This window comes from Hyaena hyaena, unplaced genomic scaffold, assembly GCF_003009895.1.
Source record: "Hyaena hyaena isolate Hyena2069 unplaced genomic scaffold, ASM300989v1 scaffold_174, whole genome shotgun sequence".
Taxonomy (NCBI): Eukaryota; Metazoa; Chordata; class Mammalia; order Carnivora; family Hyaenidae; genus Hyaena; species Hyaena hyaena.
In genome coordinates this window covers 2,128,339-2,155,418 of record NW_024080806.1, presented here as the reverse complement: position 1 = coordinate 2,155,418, position 27,080 = coordinate 2,128,339, and the positions used below count along the sequence as shown (strand labels likewise).

Genomic DNA, 27,080 nt, shown 5'->3' with positions numbered 1-27,080 from the left:
AAAAATCCCCAGGAGGTGTTTTCCTTCTAGAAGGATCCTGCCCAGAGCCCACACCAGCCAACAGAAAGCAGGCCGTCCAGGAGGCGCTCCCCCTCGACCCAATGCACAGGCTCCTCACCGACTCGGAAGTGGGGCAGCTGTGAGAGGTTGTGTCTGGCACAAGGCACTTTCACAAAATCATCCAAAACGTGCACAGTGTCAAACTCCAAGCCTTTGGCTTTGTGCACAGTGCCCAAAATGTACTCTGGAACAAAGAGAGAGCGCACGTTAGACGGGGGCCCGTCAGGGCAAGGACCAAGAGAGGAACAGAGAAGCGTGCTCTCGCGGCTATACTCTGAAAACCAACGTTCCCTCGCCCGTGTGCTGGACTGTGGGAAAGGGGGGAAAGAGGCAAAAAAAAAAAGAAAAGAGTGGGGGGACGTAGCAAATTCACTACAGGCAAGTCAGCCCGTCAGAATCACACCCCAGGGTCCACGGGGACCTGCCCACACCCGGTCTGCACGCGAAGGGACAGAGCCCCGCAGGAGCGCTGGGCAGCCGGCCCGGGGTCACACGCGGGGCGGAGGGTGGCTGCAACGCAAGCACGGGGCCCCTGGCGAAGAAGGGTGGCTCTGCTCCCCCCCCCGTCCCCCCTGCGAGGGGTTCCCTGCAGGAAGGAAGGGGAGGGGAGGAAGCCACGCCTTCCCTACCTGCGAAGTCCAGGTCTTCTATGTGGCACTTCTCTATCCTGGCCACCAGCTCTGGAATCCTGACGTTGTACTTCTCAACGACTGCAATCTTGGCCTCCAGCTCCTTGTCCTCGGCCGCGGTCACGTACCTCTTGAAGCCGCCGAAGCCTTCCTTGTGCACCCATCTTCTGATGAACTTGTCTTTAATGACGAGGTTCTCTGAGGAGAGCATGCACTGGGGTTAACACGACAGGGCTACAGGAAGCGACGGCATCAGAAGCATCACAAGCAAACGTCTCAGAGCTGGGAGATCTGGGTTCTAGTCCCGACTGCATCGCTAACCTGCTGTGTGACCCCGGGCAGGTCAGAAAAGTCCTGTGCTTTAGCCTCTCCGCCTCCAAACTGAGGCTCAAGAGCCCTACCCTTGACGTCCTTACCTACTTCAGAGGGAGGTGCAACAGTGCAGGATGGGAAAGAAATGCGCTCCAGAGCGTTAGAAATGATTGTCTGGGGCCCGTGTAGAGGTCTCCGTAAGTAGGTAAAGGTATCCAGGCAGAGACAGATGGTAAGGGAAGATGGCCTAGGGGACCAGCATTAGGAAGGAACTCAGACTCCTGAGAGAAGGGTCTGGAAAGAGCTCTCTGCACCTCTGGAAACAGGAGACCTCAGGCATCCCACTCTGGATGGGGGAAGAGCCACGCTGGCTCCGTCCTTCTGCAGGAGAAGGACCTGGCTGCACCACAGCCAGACGGGTACTCACGTTTCCTCCGCTCCTCCTCCGGCTGAAGAAGGATCCAAATATCAATGATTCTGTCCAATCCAAATGATTTAATCCCCTGAAAAAGTTTTTTGGTGGGATTTTTGGTTTTTTGTTGTTCTCCATGCTGGTTTGTTACTGTCGTTGTTTTAACAAAACAACATAGAGCAAACGTAGAGACGGGGCTTTGAAATAAGAGGTTTTCTTGGCAATGGATCCCAATTTGTACCCAAAGCACACAGAGACACAAGGCAGGAAGCTTCATCGGGCACAGAAGCCCTGGGCTGTCACATGGCCTGAACAACAGGGATTATCAAATGCTAAGTTCCGGACGCTACCTCAAACTCTTCCGATGTTTAAAAAAAAGAAAGAGCCAAGAACTGCTGCATGTTGCTTTCTTGTCAAAAAGGGCAGTTTAAATTGTCTACCTTCTAGGGGCACCTTGGTGGCTCAGTAGGTTAAGCATTCAACTTTAGCTCAGGTCATGATCTCATGATCTCATGATCTCATGGTTCATGAGTTCGAGCCCCGCGTCGGGCTCTGTGCTGACAGCTCAGAGCCTGGAGTCTGCTCGGGATTCTGTGTCTCCCTCTCTCTCTGCCCCTTCCCTGCTCGTGTGCGCACATGCTCACTCTCTCAAAAATAAACATTTAAAAAAAATTTTAATTAAAAAAATTAAAAATAAAGAGGTGTCTGGGTGGCTCAGTTGGTTAAGCATCCAACTTCAACTCAGGTCATGATCTAACGGTTTGTGGGTTCGAGACCCACATCGGGCTCTGTGCTGACAGCTCAGAGCCTGGAGCCTGTTTCAGATTCTGTGTCTCCCTCTCTCTCTGCCCCTCCCCCACTCGTGCTCTGTCTCTCTCCGTCTCAAAAATGAGTAAACTACAAAAAAAATTTTTTTTTAACTTTAAATTGTCTACCTTCCAGGGACAGGAACGTGAAGGATACAAGGACGGCCGAATACAAAGTATAGAGTATGAATACTTAACACCCCTCTCTTTGAAGGAAAGAGCTATGCTAGAAATGTCTGCAGGCCTAGACTGTTGTATGCTCTAAAAAGTTAGCTCCTGCAGGAGGGGGCTGACTGTATCATTGCGTACTCCATTCTACCTAGAAGCACGGCTCAGCACTGCCCGGGGACCCTGGCAGAAAAGAGACCATGACCAAGGCGTCACACTCCAAGGATTTGCCATCATTTTGGGAAGGGACACATGAGCCATTAACATAAAACACAGACCAAATTAAGATGGTACGTGTTATATCACTGGAAAGCAGATGTGGTCAAAGGTGCTGAGGCACGCTTCAGGCGGTGTGCGGGCGCGACAGAGGGACAAGAGCCGCTTACTGTCTACCATGCCCAGCTCGGGCAGCACCCCGGGAGTACTACTTTCTTACAATAACAAAAATGCCTGAATGATGCTCTAACCACTAGATGAAATACTGCAATCACTCAAGTAGCAACATGATAGAAAAGATGCTTACGTGAGTAAAAAAATGCACATTTTTACGTGCACTATAATTACAATATGTAGAAACCTATGTCTGTAAAGACAAAGACATACGTAGCGACACTAATAAGTATTATCTGAAATACGGAGATTAAGAGTGACTTTTTTTTCCTTTTAACTTCTAAAATTTCTATAACTTGGCTTTATAACCTTTATCAACAAAAAAGGAAAACTCAGAACATCTTTTGATTACAATTCACTGACTGTACTTGGTGAGGACCTATGACACATAGTAGGCCCTCAAAAACACCCTTTTTCATAAAAGGAGTGACTGTCTTTTAGTCAGGTAACTGCCTCGAAGATTTAAAAATGTCACACGTGTCACTTAACCATAACTTCCCCATGAAACAGGTAAAGGAAAGGCATTGTTTTTGTCTCATAGATGGAGAGAATGAGGCACACAGAAATTGTGACTTGCCGGAAACCACACAAAGTTAGTGACAGAACCAGAGCTAGAACCCATTCTAGTTCACACTGTCTACACTGGGGCCCGCCAGCACTCTCCAGCTGCGTTGGCAGCTCACCCATTCTCCTGCTAGTGAACAAAACACACACACTCGCAGGTAGCCAGCTGGCGGCCTCATTCGCATAGCGAGAGAGGAGAAGGGCGTTAGTTTTTCAAGGAATGGAAGGAAAGGTCCTCAGTCGTCACCGGGTCTTTCTAGGAACGTCTGGCTCACCCAATCAGAACGGCCAGGGGCACAGACTTCGGTTCTGGGGAGGATGGTGCCCCAAGTCCCAAATGCTTCCATGCACAATAATCATAATTAAGCTGATGGTTTTCGTTGGCTATGTTTGTTTCTCAGCATGAAGCAGTAACAGAAATTTACTCTTACCCCGATCAAATGTATCCTGGCAGGCACTTCTCCTTCGGTTACCCGCACAGCCTCATCGAACACATTGGCATTGGTCCGGGACAAAAGGGCCACTTGCCCCTTTGTGTCACCTCTAATGCCACCTTTTGGGAGAGAGTACAAACTGTGGCAAATCCGAATAAACAAGAAAACTAACTTTTGTAGCAAATAAACAGAGAGTAACTGAAAGTCTTACTCTGATGGTTTCCTCCAACCAAAGTCTTTTTCCTTACTCTCTTGCAGACATCCAAGATAGTAGCTCCCACATAAGCTATTTCCACACCAAATCTAAAACTCTGCGGGAAAATGACAAAACAAAAGGAGTCAACAACCCCTCCCTGAAGTGCGTTAGCACGTTTCTATCACCACTGAGTCGCAAGTCCCGGCCTTGCCAAACCCAACTGGTCACACCCCCACTCACCCTGTCTGGAAAGGGGATGTGCGGATTCCCCACTGTAAGGCCACTCGTACTGAATCGAAGAATCTTAACAACCAAACCATCGCCGACTTGACTTCAAACTTTCCGAACTGCATTTTCCATCTTGAAACCTTCAGGTTACCTATTTTTCTGTATTCCTTACCCCCAAATCCACATCTGGGCAATTCTCTCACCATGGGCTCTCTACTATTTTTCCCACCACGGCTACCAGCTCCACTCAGCTCAGCAACCTGAGCTTCCTGCCTCACCCCTGGGTCTCTCCCTCCCGCTGCCAAAGGAGTCTCTATGTCCCTGTCAGTCCCGCACACTTTCATCAGGCCACACCCTTGCCACAGACACAGAAGAGCAGCATGTGAAGGAAAAGGCGATACATGCACTTTCAGCGTCCCTCACAGCCCTGACAGTCCTGACTTTTATTCCCCAAGATCACTGGAAAACTTTTCTTTCAGGCAAATCTACCCTTCTTTCCAAATCAAATCTAATGAACACATGTAAATTACGTAAAAGATTGAGGGAGGGCAGGGAGGCTGGGGGGAGGGGGCTTCCCCCCCTCACCTGGAGACTCCCTCAACATTAATTTAAAATCACTGCCCCACATGACACCACCAATAGCTTCCCTTCTAGAGCCTTCCCTGCACACGGCAGAACAATTCCCTACCTTTCAAAAAGTGGCCCCACACCCAAGACTTCCTTGCTCACTGCAGCTAGAAAGACAGACTTGTCTCCAAACCCCTGTAGGTACTGCCCTCTTCCAGGCATTTATGACCTGCATACACTACATGTGCTTTAGTGAACATCAATCGTACGCCTGAAGGAAAACAGGAAACTGTGAACAAATAGTACTTTGCTGCCGCAGAACGATTTGGCGTAACCCACGATATAAAATAAAGTACCCACAAGTCCACATCGATGTAAATAAACGGCTGAATAACTAAACAAGTAGGGAGGAAGATAAAAATCTTCCTTCCAGAAGAGTTCTAGGCAGGTGCTGGGAAAGGAAGGATCGTTCCAGCTTCTTCAGACAACTAAGGACGCCACGAGTTGTCAGGCTCGCGGTGACAGACACACGTTTTCCCAAAACTTCTCTTTCACTTGAAAGCAGGAGTTTCATCTTTAGCAACAAACATTTGTCAGTTGTTTTCCTGGAAGTCACAGCTCCTTTCACTGATTTTTGAGAAAACGCCAAATACCCAAGTCTGTCAGCTGCTCTCTCGGTCCCAACAGCGCTACACACAACCACGGCCAGCTGAGCTCCCAACCCGCTCACAGCAACGCTCGGCGTCAGACGCGGGCCCGCACGCTCGCGTGTGACAACAGCGCCGCGCCGTGCGTCACGCACGGCCGCCCAGCAGCCATGGGTGTGACCACAGCGCCGTGCGTCAGCCCAGGCTGGCCGGCACGCTGGGGCGTGACGACGGCGCCGTGCGTCAACGCGGCCGGCCAGCGCGCTCACACGTGACCACAGCGCCGTGCGTCAGACGTGGCCTGCGCACTCCGGCGTGCAGAAGCACGTTATTCGCACTCCGCGTTTTGTCACACAGAATACTGGGGACGGACCGAAGGGCCAGCAGCCAGTCACGTGTGCTGCGTCACCAGGGCACTCTTGAGTGAGCTGCTTGTTTGTTTTGTTCCAAGTGCGTCACAAGAATACGAAGCCTGCCAGCACCACTTGGTGCCACCGCCTTGATTCACGGGAAGGCGTCGGCAGTGCAAGCGAGAACACGGGGACAGAGGCATGTTACTCGTGAGAACGGTTCGGACTCCGCAGGCCCCCTGAGAAGCGCACAGCGCCAGGGCGGCGAAGCGAGGATTTGCTACACACTCGGCGCCTGACGTGAAACCCTGCGCGGTGCCTGGCGCACAGTAACCAGTGGAAAACGAGGCTGGGGAACAGTAATGCTCGCTTATATGTTTCCGGGGACTCGGAAGCAGAGAGAGGCTTACCTGTGTGAGATAGAAGACGTGCGTGTGAGGGACTGTAAACAGGGCATTGACCGCACCGCGGAAGGTATAGATCTGTTGATGTGGGTCCCCTACAAAGATTTTCCCACATGGCTGAGACAGAACTATGTTCATGATAGCTGCAACCAATAAGAGGGACAGTAAGAGAGCTGAAGGATGCTGACTCAGAGCAAAAAGAAACCATATTTTCGACAGAAAAAGATGAAAATGCTTTCATGAAACTAAGCCAGGGCACGCTGGACAACAGAGTTGTCTTTCCCTGCAGGATACGCAGGCAATGCGGAGTCGCAACTGTAATGGACAAGAGAAACCGTTTCTAATCCTAAGAATGCAGATTATTTTTAGTCCTGGATAAACGATGGAGTCTAAGAAACCACATTGGCAAATAAAAAAATGAGGCAATTGTCTTCTCTAACATTGTAACTCAAAGCTCAGAAAGGACCTACCAAGTCACACTATTTTCTCTCAGCCACTTGAAAAACGCACAACACAAACTGTCCACTCTAAGTTGACTGGCTGTGCCCACTCAGCAGGAGTCTAGGACCCGATCGCCTGATGTCTTAGGCTTAGTCAACGTTTTAAGAATAACCGAAGCAAAACATTTACACGAAAATTTGCTCTGAGTGGGGAAAGGACAAGTGCTAGAACCCAAAGTCAAATAATAAGGGATTTCTGCATGACTAAATGGTCATTTGCTTCTCTTCTTTATGACAAATGAGAATAATCAACTTATTTCACATGTCCTCTTACATAATCGTGATGTTGTTTCTATGTGTTTGAGACTACTGATGTCCTGAATAGTTTATCACCTGGGGTACAGTCCTGGGCCTCATCCACAAAGATGGCGTCAAAAGAGGCAAGCAGAGGCTTGCTCAGCTGCCAGAGTTTCAAATAGCCTAAAAGAAGGGAGTAGCAGGAGTCAGAACCGGTAAGTGGAGCAGTCACATTTAACAGATGTGGAGATCTGGGAACTGGCATACCATCGTGAGTCATTTGGTAAGCCTCTTCTTTGCATTCCCCCAGCTTCCGCATGTTGTCCCAGAGTCGGCTTGCTTCAAGGACACCATTCTAGAAAGCAATTGATAATGGCAAGTCACGGTTTAAGACCCTGAAAAAGATACCTCCTGAAATCACTTTCATTCCCATTTACAAAAGTCAGAGCAAAGGCACCATCACAGCATGGTAAGGGGCAGTCACCTCCCTAATCTCCCTCTGGATCCATGGTAGCCTTTCGACAATGTCAAGTGCAGAGATGAGTAAGAAGCTGGGATGATACCAAAGCCAGTAGAGCACAAGATCTACAGGGTTGGGGGGGCAGGGGGGGCGGAGGAAATAAAGAGCACAAGATCTGATGAAGCAGAAAGGCTGGACTAATTCTCTAGATTCATGACTGACCAATAACCATACAAAGAATGGCCAATGATCGAAAAGATGATAAAACTGAGAAGAATCCCAATCTGTAGATTCTACATCCAGTAGACCCACCAACAAGCTCTTATAATAAACCCTGGGTAGGAGCCTCATCTGTCAAATGAAGAGGTCCAGTGTGAAGATGAAGTCTGTGAGTGCTCTTCACAGAAAACACTGCACACCTCACAGCAATGGAAACAGGCCTGCAGTCTGACCCTCTACCGGGAGACCCTGCCAGCAGTTTCAAAGAAATGAAAGACAAGCAGGACACTGTATCATGTCAGCTCTGCTCATTTGTCCTAGACCCCTACCTAATACAAAAGAGATTTAGATACTCACCAGCTTTTCACTCTGTTCAACCATGACTCTCTGTCCCTGGCTGTTCTTACACCAGATGGGCACGTGATCAATCGTCAGCTCTTCATCAGCAGAAGCAAAGAAGTTTTCTAAAGTCTTACATACGAGCTTGGCCCTTATGAATCCACCTTTCCCTTCAGCAAGGACAGAATTGACCATGAAAGGGGTCAACTTGAAGAGATTCAATTTCTTCTTTAATTGGTACCTGGAATGCATACCCCAAATAAACAGTATGACCTTACTGGTAACGTGGTATTTAGTGTCTCCTCCTATCCCAACCCCTTTCTCTACAATGACACCACCTGGCCACCTGGAGTGTCACACATACATGAGGGGTTAAAAAAAAAAAAAAAAAAAGCTAAAGAAGTTGAGCAAGGTCCATGTAGGATTTGAAATGGCTTCATCAGGCTTTCAGGAATTCTCACATAATAACCGTTAGATGAACTGGCTCAAGGCAGACACTATTACTCTGTGGTGTGGACAGACTCTAAAAGGTCTGGGGGAGCACTTGAGATTCCCTGAAGCTTTCACATCCAAGGAAATGCTAGTTCAGAGGCCCCAGGAAGCCTGGGCCAAGTGCACTTCAGCTGAGACGTCTCCCCCCTCACCCGAGGGAAGCCTGTCAGTCAGGTCTGCACTTCAGACAAGCCATTTTGACTTTCTGTGCCTCAGTTCCAGAGAAATGAGGATGCTCACCTCAGGAAGACACCAGTATTTGCAAACAATATATTTTTACAGGGTAAAAGTAGAAATCACTAAATATCTTTATATTTCCTGCCTATGAATGGAGATAAAAGCACTGAATTTTCTTAGTGCTGTTGTGTATAAGTTCATATGTAACCATGATGATCACAATGGGAAAAACAGGAATGAGACACAACAATGATGGTGGCGATGCCATGCTCACTTCCGCCCGACGTGTCCATAGGCCATGGAATGAAAGGTTTTGCAGATGACATTGCTGGGGAAGACTAGCTCGGCCTGCTTTGCGATGCTCTTGTTGAATGTCACATACAGAAACCTGCTCTCAGACCACTTCTCAGCATACTTGACCAAGGTAGAGGTCTTCCCGGTGCCTGGGGAAGCCAAGAGGAAAGGAGGTGACCCTCTGACCAGGAAAAACTATTCCAAAGGATGTCCTAATCAGTCTTAGCCGTGCTTACCTTGCCTCTTGCCTGAGACCAGACAGTGACAAGTTTTTCGATACTGGTAAAAACGAAAAACGGTGTAATGAAAAGAGCAATGGATTCTAAGCCAGATTGGCTTTGGCTGGGATCGTGGCTCTGGCAGGTTCTAGCTGAGCAGCGAAGGGCGAGCCACCCGACCTCACTGACCACCGCTGTGCTCCTCAGCCATGTGTGGGTAACAATGACCATGTAGGGTCTGGCAGGATGAGGATAATCATCAAAGATAATTCCAGCAGAGAGGCTCAGCTACTGCTGGCACAGGCATCGGTAATGCTTCAATAGCAAGAGCACGCAAGAGAGATTCAAGGTTGCTTCTGGCCCATTCTGAGCTCTCTGGGGTGCCCTGCCTCTCCACCGTTCATTCAGTTATTCAGTTATCATTCACATCACAAGTACCTATGAGCACCTACTACATGTTCAGCTGTATGCTAAACACAGGGCGTATGTTAAAAATAAAACATAAAGCCAGGTTGCTGTATTATAATCTCGTTGGGAATACAGTACTAACACAGTTGAAACAATTAGAACAAAATGAGAGTATGACAACTCAGTAGACCAAAAAAGAATATGAATTTGGAAAAAAAAACAAAAAACAAAAAAAACACCTGTAAAAGAAAAAAAAAATAGTACCTCTTTCCCTAACAGGGCTATTGTGAAGATTAATGACACAGTGTAGAAGTATTTATAAAATGTGTGTGTTCGCTATACTTCTTATATAATCAGGTACCAAATAGTTAATACACATGAGATAAGCCATAAGAGTTCAGAGATCATAAAGGACTCAAATGGCTAAAGAGGGCTGCATCATGAAGAAGCAGAAATGATAGAATCAAACACAGTGTAGAAGAGGTAGGGGGAGCAAAGGGGAGGGAAAAAGCAGGTTCTTAGGAAGAAACAGATGCAGCTTTGAATTCTACCTCCTCCACTTACTTATTTAACCTGGGGCAAGTCATTTTCATTTCTCTGAGCTTCAGATCCTTATCTACAAAATAGAGATAACTAACCAACCTTATGGAACATTGTTAGGATTCAGCACAGTGCTAGGCATTGATGAATGGTTGCTGCTGTTTACAGTAGAATATTTAGGCATAAAAGAAGCAGGAAGGAATTCTGGATAAAGAAAATATGGGCAAAGGTTCAAACAAAAGAATAACAAAGGACTTCAGGAGACTGTAAGTACCATTAGTTGAATGAGGCAAGAGAATGACAGCGTATTTAGAAATGCAGGTTAGAATCAAATGGTCGGGGAGGCTCTTAGACTTTACCCTACAGAAATCAAGGAGCTACTGAAACAGGACCTGCTACTTCATGAGCCACCAGTGACCGAGCGTCTACAATGAGAAATGACAAGCTGGGTCAATCCTTGTAGGATCTAGCCCACAGACTAATTCCTGTGAACTATTTGTCCAACCTGTAAGTCCAGTGTGGGTGCTCCCTGGAGTGGTTAAAACAAAAAACAAAGACAAAAACAAAACAAAACGAAAAGCATTCCCTAACAGCTGCTTCTCAAACTATTTAATTTCAAGAGTTGGATAATAGAACAAGGGAAGAAATTCTGGCAGGTAGCAGGGAAGGGGATGTAGGGATAAGAGGCATGAACCTGACTCGAGTCCAGGATTGGCCAGCTCCCTTACCTGCAAATGCCATAATCTTTACCACCTGGAGGGGTTCCATCTTGTGGCTCAGAATCAGCTGTTGTTCATGCGTGAGCTGGATGGTGGTTTTCTTGCTGTAATTGTTACAAAGGAGAAATTAGAAAAATAGAAAGCAATTTAAAAGACCAGGTGATGGACTGTCACAAAGCAAACAGGCAAATCAGAGGAACAAAATTAACCAAAGAAAAGGTCTCCCCTTGGGGTGATAGAAATGTTCCAAAGCTAGCTTATGATGTTGGTTGCACATTCAATAAATTTACTGAAAATCACTGAACTGTACAATTATAATGGGCGAGTTTTATGAAATGTAAATTATACCTCAATGATGCTGTTAAGGTAAAACACCTCTCCCCCTTAAGAAAGAATCGAGAAGACAACACACACACACACACACACACACACACACACACACACACACACCACCTCTCCCCCTTAAGAAAGAATCGAGAAGACAACACACACACACACACACACACACACACACACACACACACCCCAATACATACCCTGGCCAAATCGAAGGCTCCTCTTTAATTTCTGCGGCCTGAGTACAGGAATTCTCCTGAAGATACAGGCAATAGAAAATGTTGTAGTGAATCCTAATAGGGAAAAAGCAGATTTAGAGATTTTCAAGTTAAGTCACAATCTGTATCCCGTTTTCCCTCAGATGTATTTAGACTCCTTACCATTTCTAAAACCAAAGACCTGCCACCATTTTATAGAAATTAAAGGAAAAAAACAGATTTTAAATATACCTAGAGCCGACCAAAACCCTCGGAAAGCACAGCTCAGAAAAGATGCCTGGCTCCTGTGTGTAATGGCAAGAGAGAGACCAGGACATACTCTCTGCGGAACAAGGCACTAGCTATGACCCTAAGAGATAAATCTTCACGAAAGCGGTAAGAACGAGCTGAAAACAAATGTAAGTTTTACTCCCAACGGTGAGATTCTTGTTCAGAATCATCTTATCTTTCTGAGACTCCTTTGCTCTGCTCTCTGCTTCTTGTAAGGTGATCACTGGTGGAGAAGCACCCACCCAAAGGAAGGGTGCTACACAGATAACAAGATATGATTACCAAAGACTGGAAACAAAATGGCCTCCAGGTCACCATGAGGGGCGAAAGATGACACAGGGCACCTGCCAGAGGCCACTCCAAAGTCTGTGTCCAGTGACCCCAGACTCCTCTCCCTCCATCACCAGCTGCCCACATTTAGTGCATCACTCCCTGCATCCAGTGTGATAAGTGATCTCCAAGTAACAAACACCTTTAATAACAAGTCTCCAGGTTTATTATCTCCCATGTAAAGCAGGACAAGATACAGAAACACAACAAAATTCAACACATCACACCCTCCATTCCTCATCTCTGTCCTTATGAACATGTAGCTAATTTACAGGTTTGAGTTTGCACTTGAGAATGTTCTTCACCATTTGTGTATCTGTCTCGTCCAAATTAATCATAAAGCTCCCTGTCCCACGTCTCATCTCATGGTGTGGGATACAATGTAAATTATGTTCAACAGTGAAACGTAACTCAGACACGCAGCACATACTCTGACATTTCTGGAGAATGAATGCTCCATCCTTGAGCTTCACCAAGGATGACGGGGCCACAGCTCCCATGGCGCCACCAGCCACGGTCACGGATTCCAGGGAAAGGAAATCCTCTCCGCACCTTCCACTTCCCTGGGACATGTGCATCATCACATCGCCTGTCTCCAGGTGGGTGATCAGGGCCCTCTGACAGCTGCTCTTCACAGCTTGGATTTCATCCTGACTTCTCACCGTGGCCCACGTCAGCTTCCCTCATCCGGCCACTATCGGCCTCACATAACCGTGTACTGGTGTCCTCACTACAGCCCTCCACGCTAGACTGCTTCTGTTCCTTGCATACACCAACTTCGTTTCTGTCCTTGGGCCCCAAAATGATCTACGGCTGCTAAAATGTTCTCTCCTCAAATCTTAAAATGGCAGCCCCTCCTTGGCACTCGGGTTTTAATTGAAATGTCACCTCCTCAGAGAAGCTTCTCCTCACGCCATCTAATGCAGTGTTCCCCACCTCCTTGCCCACCACCCAGTTCTTTTTCTTTGTACCGCTTCCCACTCACTAAACTGTGCCCGTTGAACGCATCTACTTCTGCGGGATCTGGCTCCCCTCCCTGGAACACACAGTCCACGAAGGCAACAACATCAGCTGACCCATGCCCAGAGGTATCCCGAATGCCTGAAAAATTAGCTGACATGCAGCACGTGCTTAAAGTTGGCGGAGTCTCTCCAACCTGGCCTGTGCACACCTGCCAGCGAGCGGAAGCATGACGGTCACTCTGTATTAACCACCCACGTGCTGGAGAGGTCAGGCAGGCAGGACTCGGCCACAATTCTTACATCCTGCCCCAAGAGAGAAACAGAGGAACCAAATCCTAATGCTCTCCTAGGAAAATATGGCCACGTATGAATGAAGAATCCCCTTAAGGAGGGGACTTCACCTGAGGCTTCAGGAGCCTTGAACGTCCACTTGCCTGGTGCTATGTCCCAGTCGCACAGCGCTTCCCATCCACAGAGAGCCCTTTCCTGCCTCGCCACACGGAAATCCCACACCCCCTTCCTTTCAGGGCTACAGAAGCGGGGGCGGGGCGGTGTGCTCTCCAGCTGGCCCAGGGATAGAGCTGGGACCCGCAGCGAGCATAGGACCTCTCCCGGCACCCCAGCCTCAGCTCTGCCTCCCACCACTTACCGGTTGCTGATGTTGATCCCCTTCTCCCTCATGGCATAGAGAAGCACGGCAATGCAGTACAAGGTCTCCATGATGTCGGGCACGGTCACGGTGGAGCTGGGCCTCCGGAGGCAGAAGAGCAGCTGCTGGATGTCATTCACGCTGCTAGAGAGGAGGATGATGGCTGCTACCAGAGCCCACACGTTGACACCCTGCAGGGGGAGAGGAGAGAAAAGACCCAGAAGACAACTGATAAAAGCATATCACACAACCAGCGAGGAGAGCCGAGTCTGGGGTTTGGCCACCATCTCAAATGGCCCGAACTGAGCGCAAACCTCCAAAATGGCATTTGGGGAACCGTGGGAACCTTTCCTTTCACCCTGGACTCCTCTCTTCTCACCACTTTTGGATCTGAGTTCTTGGTTTTCTTTAGTTAGAAAACATTACTAAAGGACCTAACATAGGACCTGCATCCTTGCATAGAAAGGGTGCTCTCGCCTCCCCACCATTCCCAGCCAGGCCAACGTGAGCTCTCAGGTCCACAGAGACCCAACAGAGTCCAAGCAACCTCACCAGGACATGGGTGCCCGCCTGGGAGGCACCACGGAAGAGAGCCACAAAAGAAGACAGCAAGATGGGGGGCCTGGGTGGCTCAGTCAGCTGAGCGTCCGACTTCGGCTCAGGTCATGATCTCATGGTTCGTGGGTTCGAGCCCTGCGTTTGGCTCTGTGCTGACAGCTAGCTCAGAGCTTGGAGCCTGCTTCAGACTCTGTGTCTCCCTCTCTATCTGCCCTTGCCCCGCTCATGCTGTGTCTCTCTCAAAAAAAAATAAAAACATTAAAAAAAAAAAAAGAAGACAGCAACCTTTAGGAGGGAAAACTAAGACTGACAATTCCCTAGCATTAAAACATTAATACTACATACTCCGTGTTACTCTTTAATAATTATTAAACATTAAGTTAAATATTAAATAAATGACAATGCATTATTATGGACACAGCATGCCACAAGGATCTAAGAAAATGTTCACCAACACGGAAATGCTCAACCCTGGACATGCATCTTTCTCATTCTTAACTCGCCGGCCATCTTGCACTCCAGCCAGCCCGCAAAAGAAACCTCACTCCACCATCACCAGCAATTGCTTCAGCAAAGACAGAAAGAGAAATGCACGTGGTCAGATCTCCACCCTCTGCTGGTTGCAGAATACAGGCTGAGGCTGCACGTAGCTTCCAACATAAAATTTAAGAATTCCTGATCTAAATAAGAAGCCACAGGACTGAGTCAGGAAAACTGAAAACTATTTCTAGCTTCCCACTGACTCATGAGTGTCTGCATTCAGAACCTCAATTTCTCTGGTCCTTTTAAGTAACCCAGTTGTTGGGGCTCCTGGGTGGCTCAGTCGGTTAAGCATCCGACTTCGGCTCAGGTCATGATCTCACAGCTCGTGGATTCGAGCCCCGCGTCGGGCTCTGTGCTGACAGCTAGCTCAGAGCCTAGAGCCTACTTCAGATTCTGTATTTCCCTCTCTCTCTGACCCTCCCCTACTCACGCTGTCTCTCTCTCTCAGAAATAAATAAAACATTAAAAAAATTTTTAAATAACCCAGTTGTTGACAATGAATGGTGCTACCTTGTAAAGAAATCCTTATTAGCCAAAGCTTTCAGAGACTGGATGACCATCTTCTGTTGAAGATACCCCAACAGAATGGGAAATTGGATTAAATGTTTTTAAAGTTCCTTCCAAACTGAGAAATCTATGACAATGTGGCCTGTTATTTCCATAATGGGACCAATGACAAATTTAAGTCTTCAAAGCAGAGATCAAAGAAAGGCTTTGCAACGGAATGGGAAAAGATACTTGCAAATGACATGTCCAACAAAGGGCTAGTATCCAAAATCTATAAGGAACTCAGCAAACTCACCTGAAAAACAAACAATCCAGTGAAGAAATGGGCAGAAGATATGAACAGACACTTCTCCAAAGAGGACATCCAGATGGACAACAAACACATGAAACTATGCTCAGCATCCCTCCTCATCAGGGAAATACAAATCAAACCCACACTGAGATACCACCTCACGCTGGTCAGACTGGCTAAAATGAACAAATCAGGAGACTCTAGGTGCTGGCAAGGATGTGGAGACACGGGCACCCTCCTACACGGTTGGTGTGAATGTAAACTGGTGCAGCCCCTCTGGAAAACAGTGTGGAGGTTCCTCAAAAAATTAATAATAGAACATCCCCTATGGATGGAACTTGAGGGTGTTATGTTTGCATGTATAGGAGGATTAGGAGGAACTTAACAGAGGACCATGGGGGACAAAAAGGGGAAAAATAGTGGGGGAGAGAGAGGGAGGCAAACCATGAGAGACTCTTGAATGCTGAGAACAAACTGAGGCCTGATGGGGATGGGGGAGAGGGGAAGGGGGTGATGGGCATGGAGGAGGGCACTTGTGGGGATGAGCACAGGGTTTTATATGAAAACCAACTTGACAATAAACTATTTAAAAAAAAAGGTTTTGAAATCTAAAATGACCTTCAGCCAAACTCAATCACCAATACACTTCTTCCAGTGAGAAAAGGCGCTGCATTCGCCAGCCGCCCCCCACAGCCACTTCACTTACCGCGGCAGCTGCGTAGAGATCGGGGAGGTGCTGACGCACGCAGGCCTCTGCCTCAGGGAGGAGGAGGTGATCCCTCAGACTCCACAACGCTCGTCCGGGATCCACACTTGGGGAGCACTTAGTGGTGGCTGTATAGCTGTACGACATTCACAGCAGACTCCATGAGAGAGGTGATCCTAAGCACTAACGCGTGGGAAAGGACTTCAGAAACGGTGTTCCTCCCGGAAGAAAAGCAACTCACCGGATGAGGTTGAGCACACACAAGTCTGACTCCTTCTCTATACCGGAGTTCAACAGGATGCCATCCACTTTGCTCACGGCTTGCTCTTCATTCATCAGGTAACGATAATACAGCTTCTTCCAAGGAATGAACTGAATAGTTTAAAAAAAATCCAAGATAACATGCAGGCAATGGCTACAAGACAGCAGATGAAGCCACAAACATATAAACAACCTTCTAACACTTGGAAAGCACTTAAAGCTCATAATTCAAAAGCTAGGCAGGTAAGGTCGAAACATTACACACGTTTTGGTTGGAAACTAGGAGAACTGGGCCCTGGTTTTGGTTCCGACACTAACTTGATATAGAATCCGAGGAAAGCTGTTTCAGTTTCTCTCATCAGGACACTAATAGCTCACAGTTTTAAAGCAGATGAAATAATAGGAGAACCATGGCTGTACTAATATCAGACAAAAATAGACTCTCCATCAAACACTATTCCGAGAGAAAGAGGGGATTACGTAATGATAAAAGGGCCAATTCACCAAAAAGATAAAACAATACTGAATATACATGTGACAAATATCAGAGCTCCTAAATACAGGAAGCAGACATAGACAGCAACATAATAGTCATAGAGATTTCAATACCCATTCTGAAAAAGCAACAGAACTATCAGAAAGAAGATCAATAAGAATCCAGAGGACATGAACAACAGTAGACCAAGCAGGCCTAACAGATACAGAACACTGCACTCAACAATAATAATAATAATAATAATAATAGAATACACAGTCTTCTCGAGTGCACATGGAACATTCTCCAGGGTAGATCACAGGCTAGGCCACAAAACAAATCTTAACAAATTTTAAAAGACTGAAACTACAGAAAGTATCCCTTCTGATCACTATGGAATGGACTAGAAATCAGTAGCAGAAAGAAACCTGGAAAACACACAAGTATGCGGAAATGAAATAACACCCTCTTAAAACAACAATGGGTCAAAAAAGAAATCATGAGAAATTAGAAAATACCTTGAGAAAAAATGAAAAAACACAGCATCCAAAACTTACAGGATGAAGGGAAGCCATGCTAGGAGAGAAGTCTATAGTTGTAAACACATTAAAGAAGATCTCGAACCAACAACCTAACTTTAGGAAATAAAGAGAGGAAAAAAATCTATGAAACTAAGAGTTGGTTTCCCTAAAAGATCAACAAAATTGACAACCCTTTTGGTAGATTAAGAAAAGAAGGGGGGGTGGGAGGGCAGTAGCTGGGTGGTTCAGTTAAGCATCCAACTTCGGCTCAGGTCATGGTCTCACAGTTCTTGAGTTTGAGCCCCAGGTCGGGCTCTATGCTGACAGCTCAGAGCCTGGAGCCTGTTTCAGATTCTGTGTCTCCCCCTCTCTCTGATCCTCCCCTGCTCACGCTGTCTCTCTCTCAAAAATAAATAAAACATTAAAAAAATTTTTTAAAGAAAAAAAAATGAAACAAGGGAGGACATTACAGGTGACATGACAAACATCAAGGGGCATGAACAACTGTGCACTGACGAATTGGACAAGAAGTCAAGAAGAAATGACAACCTAACAAGGCTGACTCATGAAGACACAAGAAATTCCCACAGACCAATAATAAGTGACTGAGTCAATCACCAAAAGCCCCCAACAAATAAAAGCCCAGGACCAGAGGGCTTCACTGGAGGATTCTCTTGAGCACGAATTCTAGAAAAATTAGTATCCTTCCTTTTCAAATGCCCCAAAAAAGCCAAAGAGGAGGAAGGACCTGCAAACGTACTCCATGAGGCCGGCATTACCTCATACAAAAGCCAGACTGTATGAACCATGAAAAGAAAACGAGAGCTGTTACAGAAAACCAGATGATACAGAAAAACTGATGATAAAAACAGCATCAGTCTAACATTTCGTGAGGCTGAGCATAAGCTGGGATATCTTTCCCCAAATCTTCGCAAGCAGAATGGACAAAGCCTTCGCTTGTCCCCATCTCTTCAGGTCACCGTGGAGAGACTTCGATTTAGTGGGCGGAAATACTAGGACACAAAACCGAGTTGACAGTCCTCAGAAAGCAGGCGACAAGACATCAAGCAAAGGATGACATGAAACTTCCTCCCAAACCCTTGCGTGCCTCGAAGGAAAACGTACTCGGTCTGGATACGTGCATCTCGCACTCCATCCCCACATTTCTAAACTTCATTTGAAGGGCAAGTTCATCTTCATTTCTGTGGTTTATCCACACTGGCTAGTCTAAGGGATATACAAGCCAAGCAGAACATGCTCCCAGCCCTCAGGTTTGCCCTTGACCCTGCACCTGGGATGGAAGCAGTGCGCCGGAAGCCCACACAGAAGGCAGCACTACGTCAGCAGCAGGATGTCTCTCCTGAGAGCACGGGCTGCCCCCTGCATCAGCCTCAGAAGGGACACCAGGGTGATTCCACGCAAGACTCATTGATGGATCACCCACTGTACGCAACATACATTGGGGCACGGGGCGGAATGCAAAAACAAATAGGACCAGAGCTTTCCCTCCATGAGCCAACAGTTTAAAGGGAGGAGGAAGGTTCTCTAAAACCTAACCCAGAATGCGGTAAGCCTCAGGCAGAAGTGGAAACTGCTACAGAAACACAAGGAAGAGAGAGCAGGCGAGGTCTCCTTCACTTTCCAAGGAGTAGAGTGAAGCCTCGAAGACGTAAGATGCCAACAGAGACCTGAGGGGCCCTCTCCACGGGGTGGGGGTGGGGAGGCGGCCGGACCACCCTGCAAAGGGTAAGGAATACGCCGTCAGGGCCCGGGAAGCAGAAAGCCACGTGTGGAGAGAACACAGGCACGTGCTGAGAACGAGCCGGGAGGCTGTCAACGCACAGGGCAGACCCGAAAGCCTGGACGCCCCCAGGGGATCTGGATACGGTCCTGGGGGCGCACGGAAACCACCACTGCTGGGAGAACCTTCCGATCAGAGGCACGTACTGCGCGAGGCCGGCGCGCGCTTCCGGAGGCAGCGCCGGGGCCCCACGTGCCGGACGTGCCGGACGTACGTACGTACCAGCGGGTCGCTGACGAGCTCCCTCCAGAAGCGGCACACCAGGCTCACGTTCGAGTAGAGGTCTTCCACGGGCAGGAAGGCGAAGACGTGCCTCAGCACCTCACTGGGCAGGCTGCGGATGGGGCTCGGCGCTTCCTGGCAGGGCAGGGTCCCCAGGAGCCCGTAGTAAGAGTCCGGGGCGGGCGCGGGGCCGCGGTCCTCTGCTTCCGGGCTGGGCTCGCCGCCCTCTGCGGGGAGCCGGCCCCCACCGTCCTCTGCTTCCCGCCTGGCTTCCCGGGGTCTCGGGCACGACACGACCGCACGGGGCCGTGGCGTCTTCTTGGAAGCCCCGTCCCACTGACTGGTCCCTGTCGCCGGATTCCTCTCGTCCTCGAAGGACCGGGACCGCTTCCTTGCAGGCAGCGCGGACCCTGGGGGCCCCCGTCTGGCGTCTCCGTCACCTCCCGGAGGCGGGGCACAGTTGCTCCCTGCGGCAAAGATCATGTCCCCCTCCGAGTCCTTAGAGGGGTCCTGGCCCACAGAATTGCTTTTGGCCATGTCATTGGTGCGCCGCTGCTGGCCAGCGAGGAGGAACTCAGGGGTGTACCTCTGACATCCTTGACCTGCACGGAGAACCCAAACAGGATGAACGAGAAATGAACGGTGACCGCTGACCCACTGTTGACCCCAAGGAGACCAGCTAAACTAGCAGTTATACTTGTTAACAGACAGAAGAGAGGGGGATATATTCAGGTCAGGTGAGTATGCGCGAGTTTAACTGAAAAAACATTCCCATTTGGCCTATACATACAAGGAAAGACAAAGACCAGTCTCTGGAGGGTCTGAGGGCCACTTTCCACCTTGCGGTATGTACACACTGAACACCCGAATGGACAGACAAAAAGTCAACAGCTGCTCACGTGGACACACCCACTAACAAAAACTACTTCTCCTGGCTTGCTCTTACAACAGAAAATCTAAGTGTGCATGAGTAGAAAAGGCTTCAGGTTATCAGGACTCAGGGAAACCCACTTTTTTGACTCAGTTAAAACACTTCTATTTTTATTTCCTCCTATGAAGCAGACACACTAATTTATCTTAAAATAAAAAGAAGGAAGTCAGAATCTTCTTCATGTTATTAGAGTGGTACCTAACGGTCCACGGATTTATTTGATGGGCATTTATTCAGCACCTGTGATTCTGGAACAAGTAGAAAGTGAAACATGGGAGAAAAAAAAGGGAGGAAGGGGGCGCCTGGGTGACTCAGTCAGTTAGGCGTCCGACTTCGGCTCAGGTCATGATCTCAGGGTTCATGAGTTCAAGCCCCTCATTGGGCTCTGTGCTGACAGGCTCGAGCCTGCTTCCAATTCTGTGTCTCCCTCTCTCTGCCCCTCCCCTGCTCACGCTCTGTCTCTGTCTCTTCCAAAAAAAAATAAACATTAAAAAAAAAAAAAAAAAAAGGAAACATGGAATATACGGTCCCTGACCTCCCAGATTTGCAGGCACTTAAGGGAGTCCAAATGGTGATTTCACACATCACCAATGTATTTTAAATCTTCAACAATATATATAACAAAATCCATGATTCCTTCCTGAAATGGCTGTAGCCAGAATTCTTACTTTGGAAAATAAGTGGAACAAAACTAGGTTTAGCCTTAATGGAATTTATAGAATTTAATATTTTCTATGTTGGGAGGGGAAAAAAGTATAACTGATTCTGGGGCAATCTGATAGAAACCCAGAATTTGGGGCGCCTGGGTGGCTTAGTCAGTTAAGCATCCGACTTTCGCTTAGGTCATGATCTCGCAGTTCGAGGGTTTGAGCCCCGCGTCGGGCTCTGTGCTGACTGCCAGCTCAGAGCCTGGAGCCTGTTTCAGTCTGTGACTCCCTCTCTCTCTGACCCTTCCCTGCTCACGCTGTCTCTCTCTCTCTCCTAGAAATAAATAAAAAACATTAAAAAAAAAAGAAACCCAGAATTTAAAGTCAATAGGTCTGAGTCAAATCCTGGTATTTTCCAATCGTAGGATTCAGTCACGCCAGTATCTGGAGAGCCTGCCACATGCTGAGCGCTAGAACTCTGCACGGAAACATGGATATGATAACAAAGTCTTTGTCAGTGAAGAACTCACAACACAGAGAAGCTGACTTAATATACACAAAACAAAATACCACCACTGGGTTTACACTGCCTCATTAGTTGGTTGCAGCAGTTCCAGAAAGTGATAAACACATATGACAATATTTAAAGATGACCAGGTAGGATATGAGTTGGATTCTGAAATGAAATATATCAAAGGGAAATAAGGCAATTGGGATTATACTAACAGGTAGTATTAACAAAAGTAGGATTTTGTTTGGCACATAGATGGGTAACAAGAAAACCAAACTACCGGAAGTAGAACTTGCATGTAATCAAAAATAAGTAGATGGCAAGTCTGAGCTTGTGTCCAGGACAGTAGCGGGAACATTCTGCTGCAGGTGTTCGAGCAGCAGTGATATGACAGAAAGTGGTGCTCAAGAATATTAACTTGATGATGTATTTTCCAGTTGATTTGGAATAAAACCTAAAGGCATGGAGAAGGGTTACTGCAGCAGCCTGGGGTCAAGGGGACAAAGGGCACAGCCTACCACGAAAGCACTGGATGAGGGGACCTTTTGGGGAATACTAATGGCCCAGTGGACCTAGTGACCGACTACTGCAGAGTCTGGAAATCGCAGTGGTTTGATGCTGGTGCACATCTTCCACCATGGTGGGATTAAGCTAACAGAACTCATTCACCCACGTTTTCCTGGGGCTTTTACCAACCACGATACAGAATGGAATTTTCACAGAAACTCACAAATAATGAAAAACGTGTCAAACTATTGTAATAGGACTACAAAATCACAGCAGCGATATTAACAAATACCAGGAGATAGTAAAGGGCACACACACTACAGATTCTGAAATGCGAGGTATTTTGGGAAGACGTACCCCTAGTCCCTCTTTTTGTTCTGGGTCTAGGATAGAGACCGTGGTTCGGGTCTCTGTTGGTCCATCTTTGACCGAAGGGCTGGGTCACAGCCAAGTGACTCCGAGCCAAATGTTGGCAGTCGATGGCTGTAAGATGCTTCCGCTTAAACCGTCTCACTGTTTTGTACCAACAGGCAGAAGAAACGGGACACTCATTAGTTATCACCAACTCTACAGGCTAGCCAGCAAATTAGACTTAACTTCCAGGACTAAGGTGACCATGGCCCACCCCAGCCAGCCCTCTCCTTCATCCCTGTACTCCCATCAACTTTTAGTCATTTTACAGTTTTCTTAAAATTTCTTCCTAAGAATTTAAGGAAGAACCCTAATATAAGATCCTATAATGATTTTTTTGTTTATTATACCTTCTGGAAGCCCTGGTCATGAACTGTTTATTCAAAAGGAAGTTGCCACGAATGGATAATTAAGATTGGGCATCTTTTCTTTGACTTCGACCAGGCCACTGATGTTCCCATACTAACCATAAATATTTAAGAGCAGGCTACAGCTTTACAAAAATAAACTCATCCGTCATCCCCTGCACATACTAGCTTCTCAGAATCCCAGAAGCAGAACACAGTGACTAATGAAACAGTCACTGTAAACTCCTGGAGGGGACCATGATGTGTGCCTCTCCGCCCCCAGAGCATGTCGGTATTGGCACTGATGCAGAAGACAGGAGCAAAGCCCCCAAGTAGAAGAGAATCTGATCCAATCTGGAGGATCTGCAGAGGAGGAAATTTCATGCCTTCCCTTAGCAACGCATCAGAGCACCAACTGTGCCTAGAAGTCTGTCTCAGGAGTATTGACATTGGTACCTTTACATTAATCATCTTCTGTCAGGAAATTATTTTCTTGTTCAACCAAGATTTCATGTTTCTGTGTCTGTTAACACGTAGAAGATCTAGCTACCTCCTTAAGGCATAAAATAGAATAGTTATACTACTGTTCAGCATTTTGATTAGTTACATTTAAAAGGAAGAACAAGGAGAGAGAAAAGACAGGAAGAGATAGGACAGAATTAAAGTTGTCCTTTCCAGAAGATAGTCAAGAAAGAATAAAATGAGTTTCCACAGGTCCTAAAAATACTCATGTGAATTGTAGTGTCAAATGCCAGAAGCTCACTCAACATTTAAGCATGAAGATGTCTAAAACCAACTCACAGGGGTGCCTGGGTGGCTCAGTCGGTTAAGCATCCGACTTCGGCTCAGGTCATGATCTCACGGTTCGCGGGTTCGAGCCCTGCGTCGGGCTCTGTGCGGACAGCTAGCTCAGAGCCTGGAGCCTGCTGCAGATCCTGTGTCTCCCTCTCTCTCTGCCCCTCCCCTGCTCACGCTGTCTCTCTCTCAGAAATAAATAAAACATTAAAAAAGCAAATTAAAACCAAGTCACTGAGGAGTATAACTACAGCACAGTTTGTTTTTGTTTTTATCATTAATCCCCCTTGGCCCTTAGCTTCTTCAGAAACGATCCTTCCAAATTTCAGTTCATTCTTTGAAGGCTTAAAGTTAAAAAAAAGTTTGAAGTTAAAAAAAGAAAAATCTTGGGCAATCCCTATCAAAATAAACCAGCATTCCTCACAGAGCTGGAACAAACAATCCTAAAATCTGTATGGAACCAGAAAAGACCCCGAATAGCCAAAGCCATCCTGAAAAAGAAAACCGAAACTGGAGGAATCGCAATCCCAGACTTCAAGACGTATTACAAAGCTGTAATCAGCAAGGCGGTATGGTACTGTCACAAAAACACTCTAATCAGTGGGACAGAATAGAGAACCCAAAAATGGACAAACAACTTTGGCAAAGAATGAAAGAATTTCCGATGGAATAAAGACAGTCTCTTCAGCAAATGGTGCTGGGAAAACTGGACATGTCATGCAGGAAAATGAACCAGGACCACTTTCTTACACCATACACAAAAATAAACTCAAAATGGATGAAAGACCTAAATATAAGATAAGCCATCAAAATCCCAGAGGAGAAAGCAGGCAAAAACCTCTTTGACCTCGGCCACAGCAACTTCTTACTCAACACGTCTCCGGAGGCAAGGGAAACAAGAGCAAAAATGAAAGATTGGGACCTCATCAAAATAAAAAATTTCTGCACAGTGAAGGAAACAGCAGCAAAACTAAAAGGCAACCGACGGAATGGGAGACAATATTTGCAAATGGCCTATCAGTTAAAGGGTTAGTATCCAAAATCTATGAAGAACTTATCAAATTCAACACACAAAAAAACCCACAAATAATCCAGTGAAGAAATGGGCAAAAAACATGAATAGACACTTTTCCAAAGAAGACACCCAGATGGCAAACCAACACATGAAAAAATGCTCAACATCACTCATCATCAGGGAAATACAAAGTAAAACCACAATGAGATACCACCTTACTCCAGTCAGAATGGCTAACATTAACAACTCAGGCAACGACAGATGTTGGCGAGGATGAAGAGAATGAAGAGAAAGAGGATCTCTCTTGCACTGCTGGTAGGAATGCAAACCGGTACAGTCACTCTGGAAAACAGTGTGGAGGTTCCCGAAAAAATTAAAAATAGAACTACCCTACGACCCAGCAACTGTGCTACTAGGTGTTTATCCAAGGGATGCAGGTGTGCTGTTTCGAAGGGACACACGCACCCCAATGTTTATGGCAGCGCCATCGACAACAGTCAAAGTATGGAAAGAGCCCAAATGTCCATCAATGGATGAATGGATAAAGTATTACTCGACCATCAAAAAGAATGAAATCTTGCCATTTGCAACTTTGTGGATGGAACTAGAGGGAATTAAGCTAAGTGAAATTAGAGAAGACTGATATCCTCACATGAGGAATTTAAGATACAAAACAGATGAATATAGGGAAGGGAAGCAAAAATAATACAAAAACAGGGAGGGGGACAAAACATAAGAGACTCTTAAATACAGAGAACAGAGGGTTGCTGGAGGGGTTGTGGGAGGGGGCTGGGCTAAATGGGTGAGGGGCATAAAGGAATCTACTCCTGAAATCATTGTTGCACTCTATGCTAGCTAACTTGGATGTAAATTTTACAAAAAAATTTTTTTTAATTAAAAAAAAAAATCTTGGGACACTTGGGTGGCTCAGTCAGTTAGGTATTCAATATCAGCTCCCACATGGTTCATGGGTTCAAGCCCCAAGTCAGGCTCTGTGCTGAGAGCTCAGAGCCTGGAGCCTGCTTCTGATTCTGTGTGTGTGTGTGTCTCTCTGCCCCTCCCCTGCTCACTCTTCTCATTCTCTCTCTCAAAAAAAAAAAAAAATTAATTTTTTAAGCTGCATGAATAATTTAAGACTTTAATCATTTCTACATGCAAAAGCAGTCATCCAAGCCCCTCTAAAAGGAAGCTGGAGACCTTCTAACTCTGTGAATTTAGAGACAAGCTGCAGTGACAGACTGTGGGGCCATGGAGCAGCCTTTGGAAACACACCCAGATGGATCAAAGCGGGACATACATAGAGCGAGAGGCCAGTGCACTTGAAGGGGGGCAGTGTGAGCCCTCAGCTGGCAGGACCTCAGCTCACTTAGCTCTTTCTCTAAGACTCAGAGGTTCACAACGCTCACATGAGAAAATACACCCACAAACATCTGTTGAACTACAAAACGCCACACAAACATACCCATCTGCTTACTCTACTTAACAAAGCTGAGACAGGACTGATGTGTATAAAATATTGGAACGACATTCAAACTATAAAGGTGCCACCTAATGACAAGACATCAAGTGCATTAGCAGTCCACTTACAGCCAATTCTATAGTACGGGAAATACCTTTCTAAAGGAAAAGGTAATATATCTTAATTACTCATTATGAACAGAAAATCTCCCCTCACTGTAATGGTCTTATAACTGGTTTTTTGTTGCCATTGAATATATTCCTTCACACTAAAAATCAATAGCCTCATTCACACTCAGAGGCAAAAAATGAATGTGAGCTGTGTCTACGTTAAAAAAATAAAATGTACTTGAAATTTTCTACACTGAAAAAAATAAACTTAAAAGTCTGATTATTCTCTTTTTATACGTAAGCATGCCTTCACCACTTCTGCCCCGAACCGTTCATATAACAAAAGTCAACAATCTCACCATTTTGCCTGAATGGGGACCTCTGGTCCAACTGGCAAAGGGTCAAAAAAAAAAGAAAAAGAGAGAAGAAAAAAAAAAAAAAAGCTGAAAGAAGGTAGAGCTACAGTGAACCTTCCAAAACGCTGACAAATCCCAGCCCCCAATTCGGGTGCTCTGCGTGTGCCTGGTGCTGCTGCAGAATTCCACCCAACAGGCCCTCTAACACTGCAGACCCCAAATATATGACTGGGTTTGCTTTTTCAAAATCAAATTCAAATATCCTCCACTTGTTTCACAGCCGGCAAATAGAATGTCTAGAGTCAGGAGAGTTGCAAAGAGTTACTAATAGAGATGAGAAAAAGATACTGATAGAGACACAAACACTAACAGAGATAGAAAATAAGTTTCACCTTACTTAAAGGTGAAGGTCTACTGCCAAAGTGGCCTGGGGAGGAAAAGCTGTCACAGGAAAAGTCACAAAAGAGTAAGACGAACATCAAACCACTCATATCCATACAACCCTGGGCCTTGGGGCCAGCAGACTAACCCGCATGAGTCAGGTAATGGGAGACTTCCAAAAAGCAACAG

The 27,080-nt window shown here is 46.6% G+C and overlaps 1 protein-coding gene across 3 annotated transcripts in view; it reads right to left on the bottom strand.

Annotated features, from left to right (window-relative positions):
• Window positions 1-27,080, bottom strand: part of FBH1 (F-box DNA helicase 1) — a 51,511-nt gene that overhangs the window by 16,825 nt on the left and 7,606 nt on the right. Inside the window, exons 1-18 of one of the 3 annotated variants that reach the window (XM_039240388.1) lie at window positions 22,962-23,157; window positions 22,375-22,530; window positions 19,422-20,023; window positions 16,383-16,513; window positions 16,142-16,277; window positions 13,536-13,726; window positions 11,307-11,399; window positions 10,780-10,874; window positions 8,866-9,034; window positions 7,941-8,163; window positions 7,172-7,259; window positions 7,001-7,087; window positions 6,174-6,310; window positions 3,987-4,086; window positions 3,773-3,894; window positions 1,429-1,504; window positions 690-887; window positions 119-244 (exon numbers count right to left, since the gene is read on the bottom strand). In XM_039240388.1, coding sequence (XP_039096319.1) covers window positions 119-244; window positions 690-887; window positions 1,429-1,504; window positions 3,773-3,894; window positions 3,987-4,086; window positions 6,174-6,310; window positions 7,001-7,087; window positions 7,172-7,259; window positions 7,941-8,163; window positions 8,866-9,034; window positions 10,780-10,874; window positions 11,307-11,399; window positions 13,536-13,726; window positions 16,142-16,277; window positions 16,383-16,513; window positions 19,422-20,023; window positions 22,375-22,530; window position 22,962 — 2,731 coding nt within the window. In that variant the 5' untranslated portion in view covers window positions 22,963-23,157. Of the gene's footprint in view, window positions 1-118; window positions 245-689; window positions 888-1,428; window positions 1,505-3,772; window positions 3,895-3,986; window positions 4,087-6,173; window positions 6,311-7,000; window positions 7,088-7,171; window positions 7,260-7,940; window positions 8,164-8,865; window positions 9,035-10,779; window positions 10,875-11,306; window positions 11,400-13,535; window positions 13,727-16,141; window positions 16,278-16,382; window positions 16,514-19,421; window positions 20,024-22,374; window positions 22,531-22,961; window positions 23,158-27,080 lie in introns of those variants that run through there. The other 2 variants (XM_039240387.1, XM_039240389.1) reach the window with 2 other exon arrangements.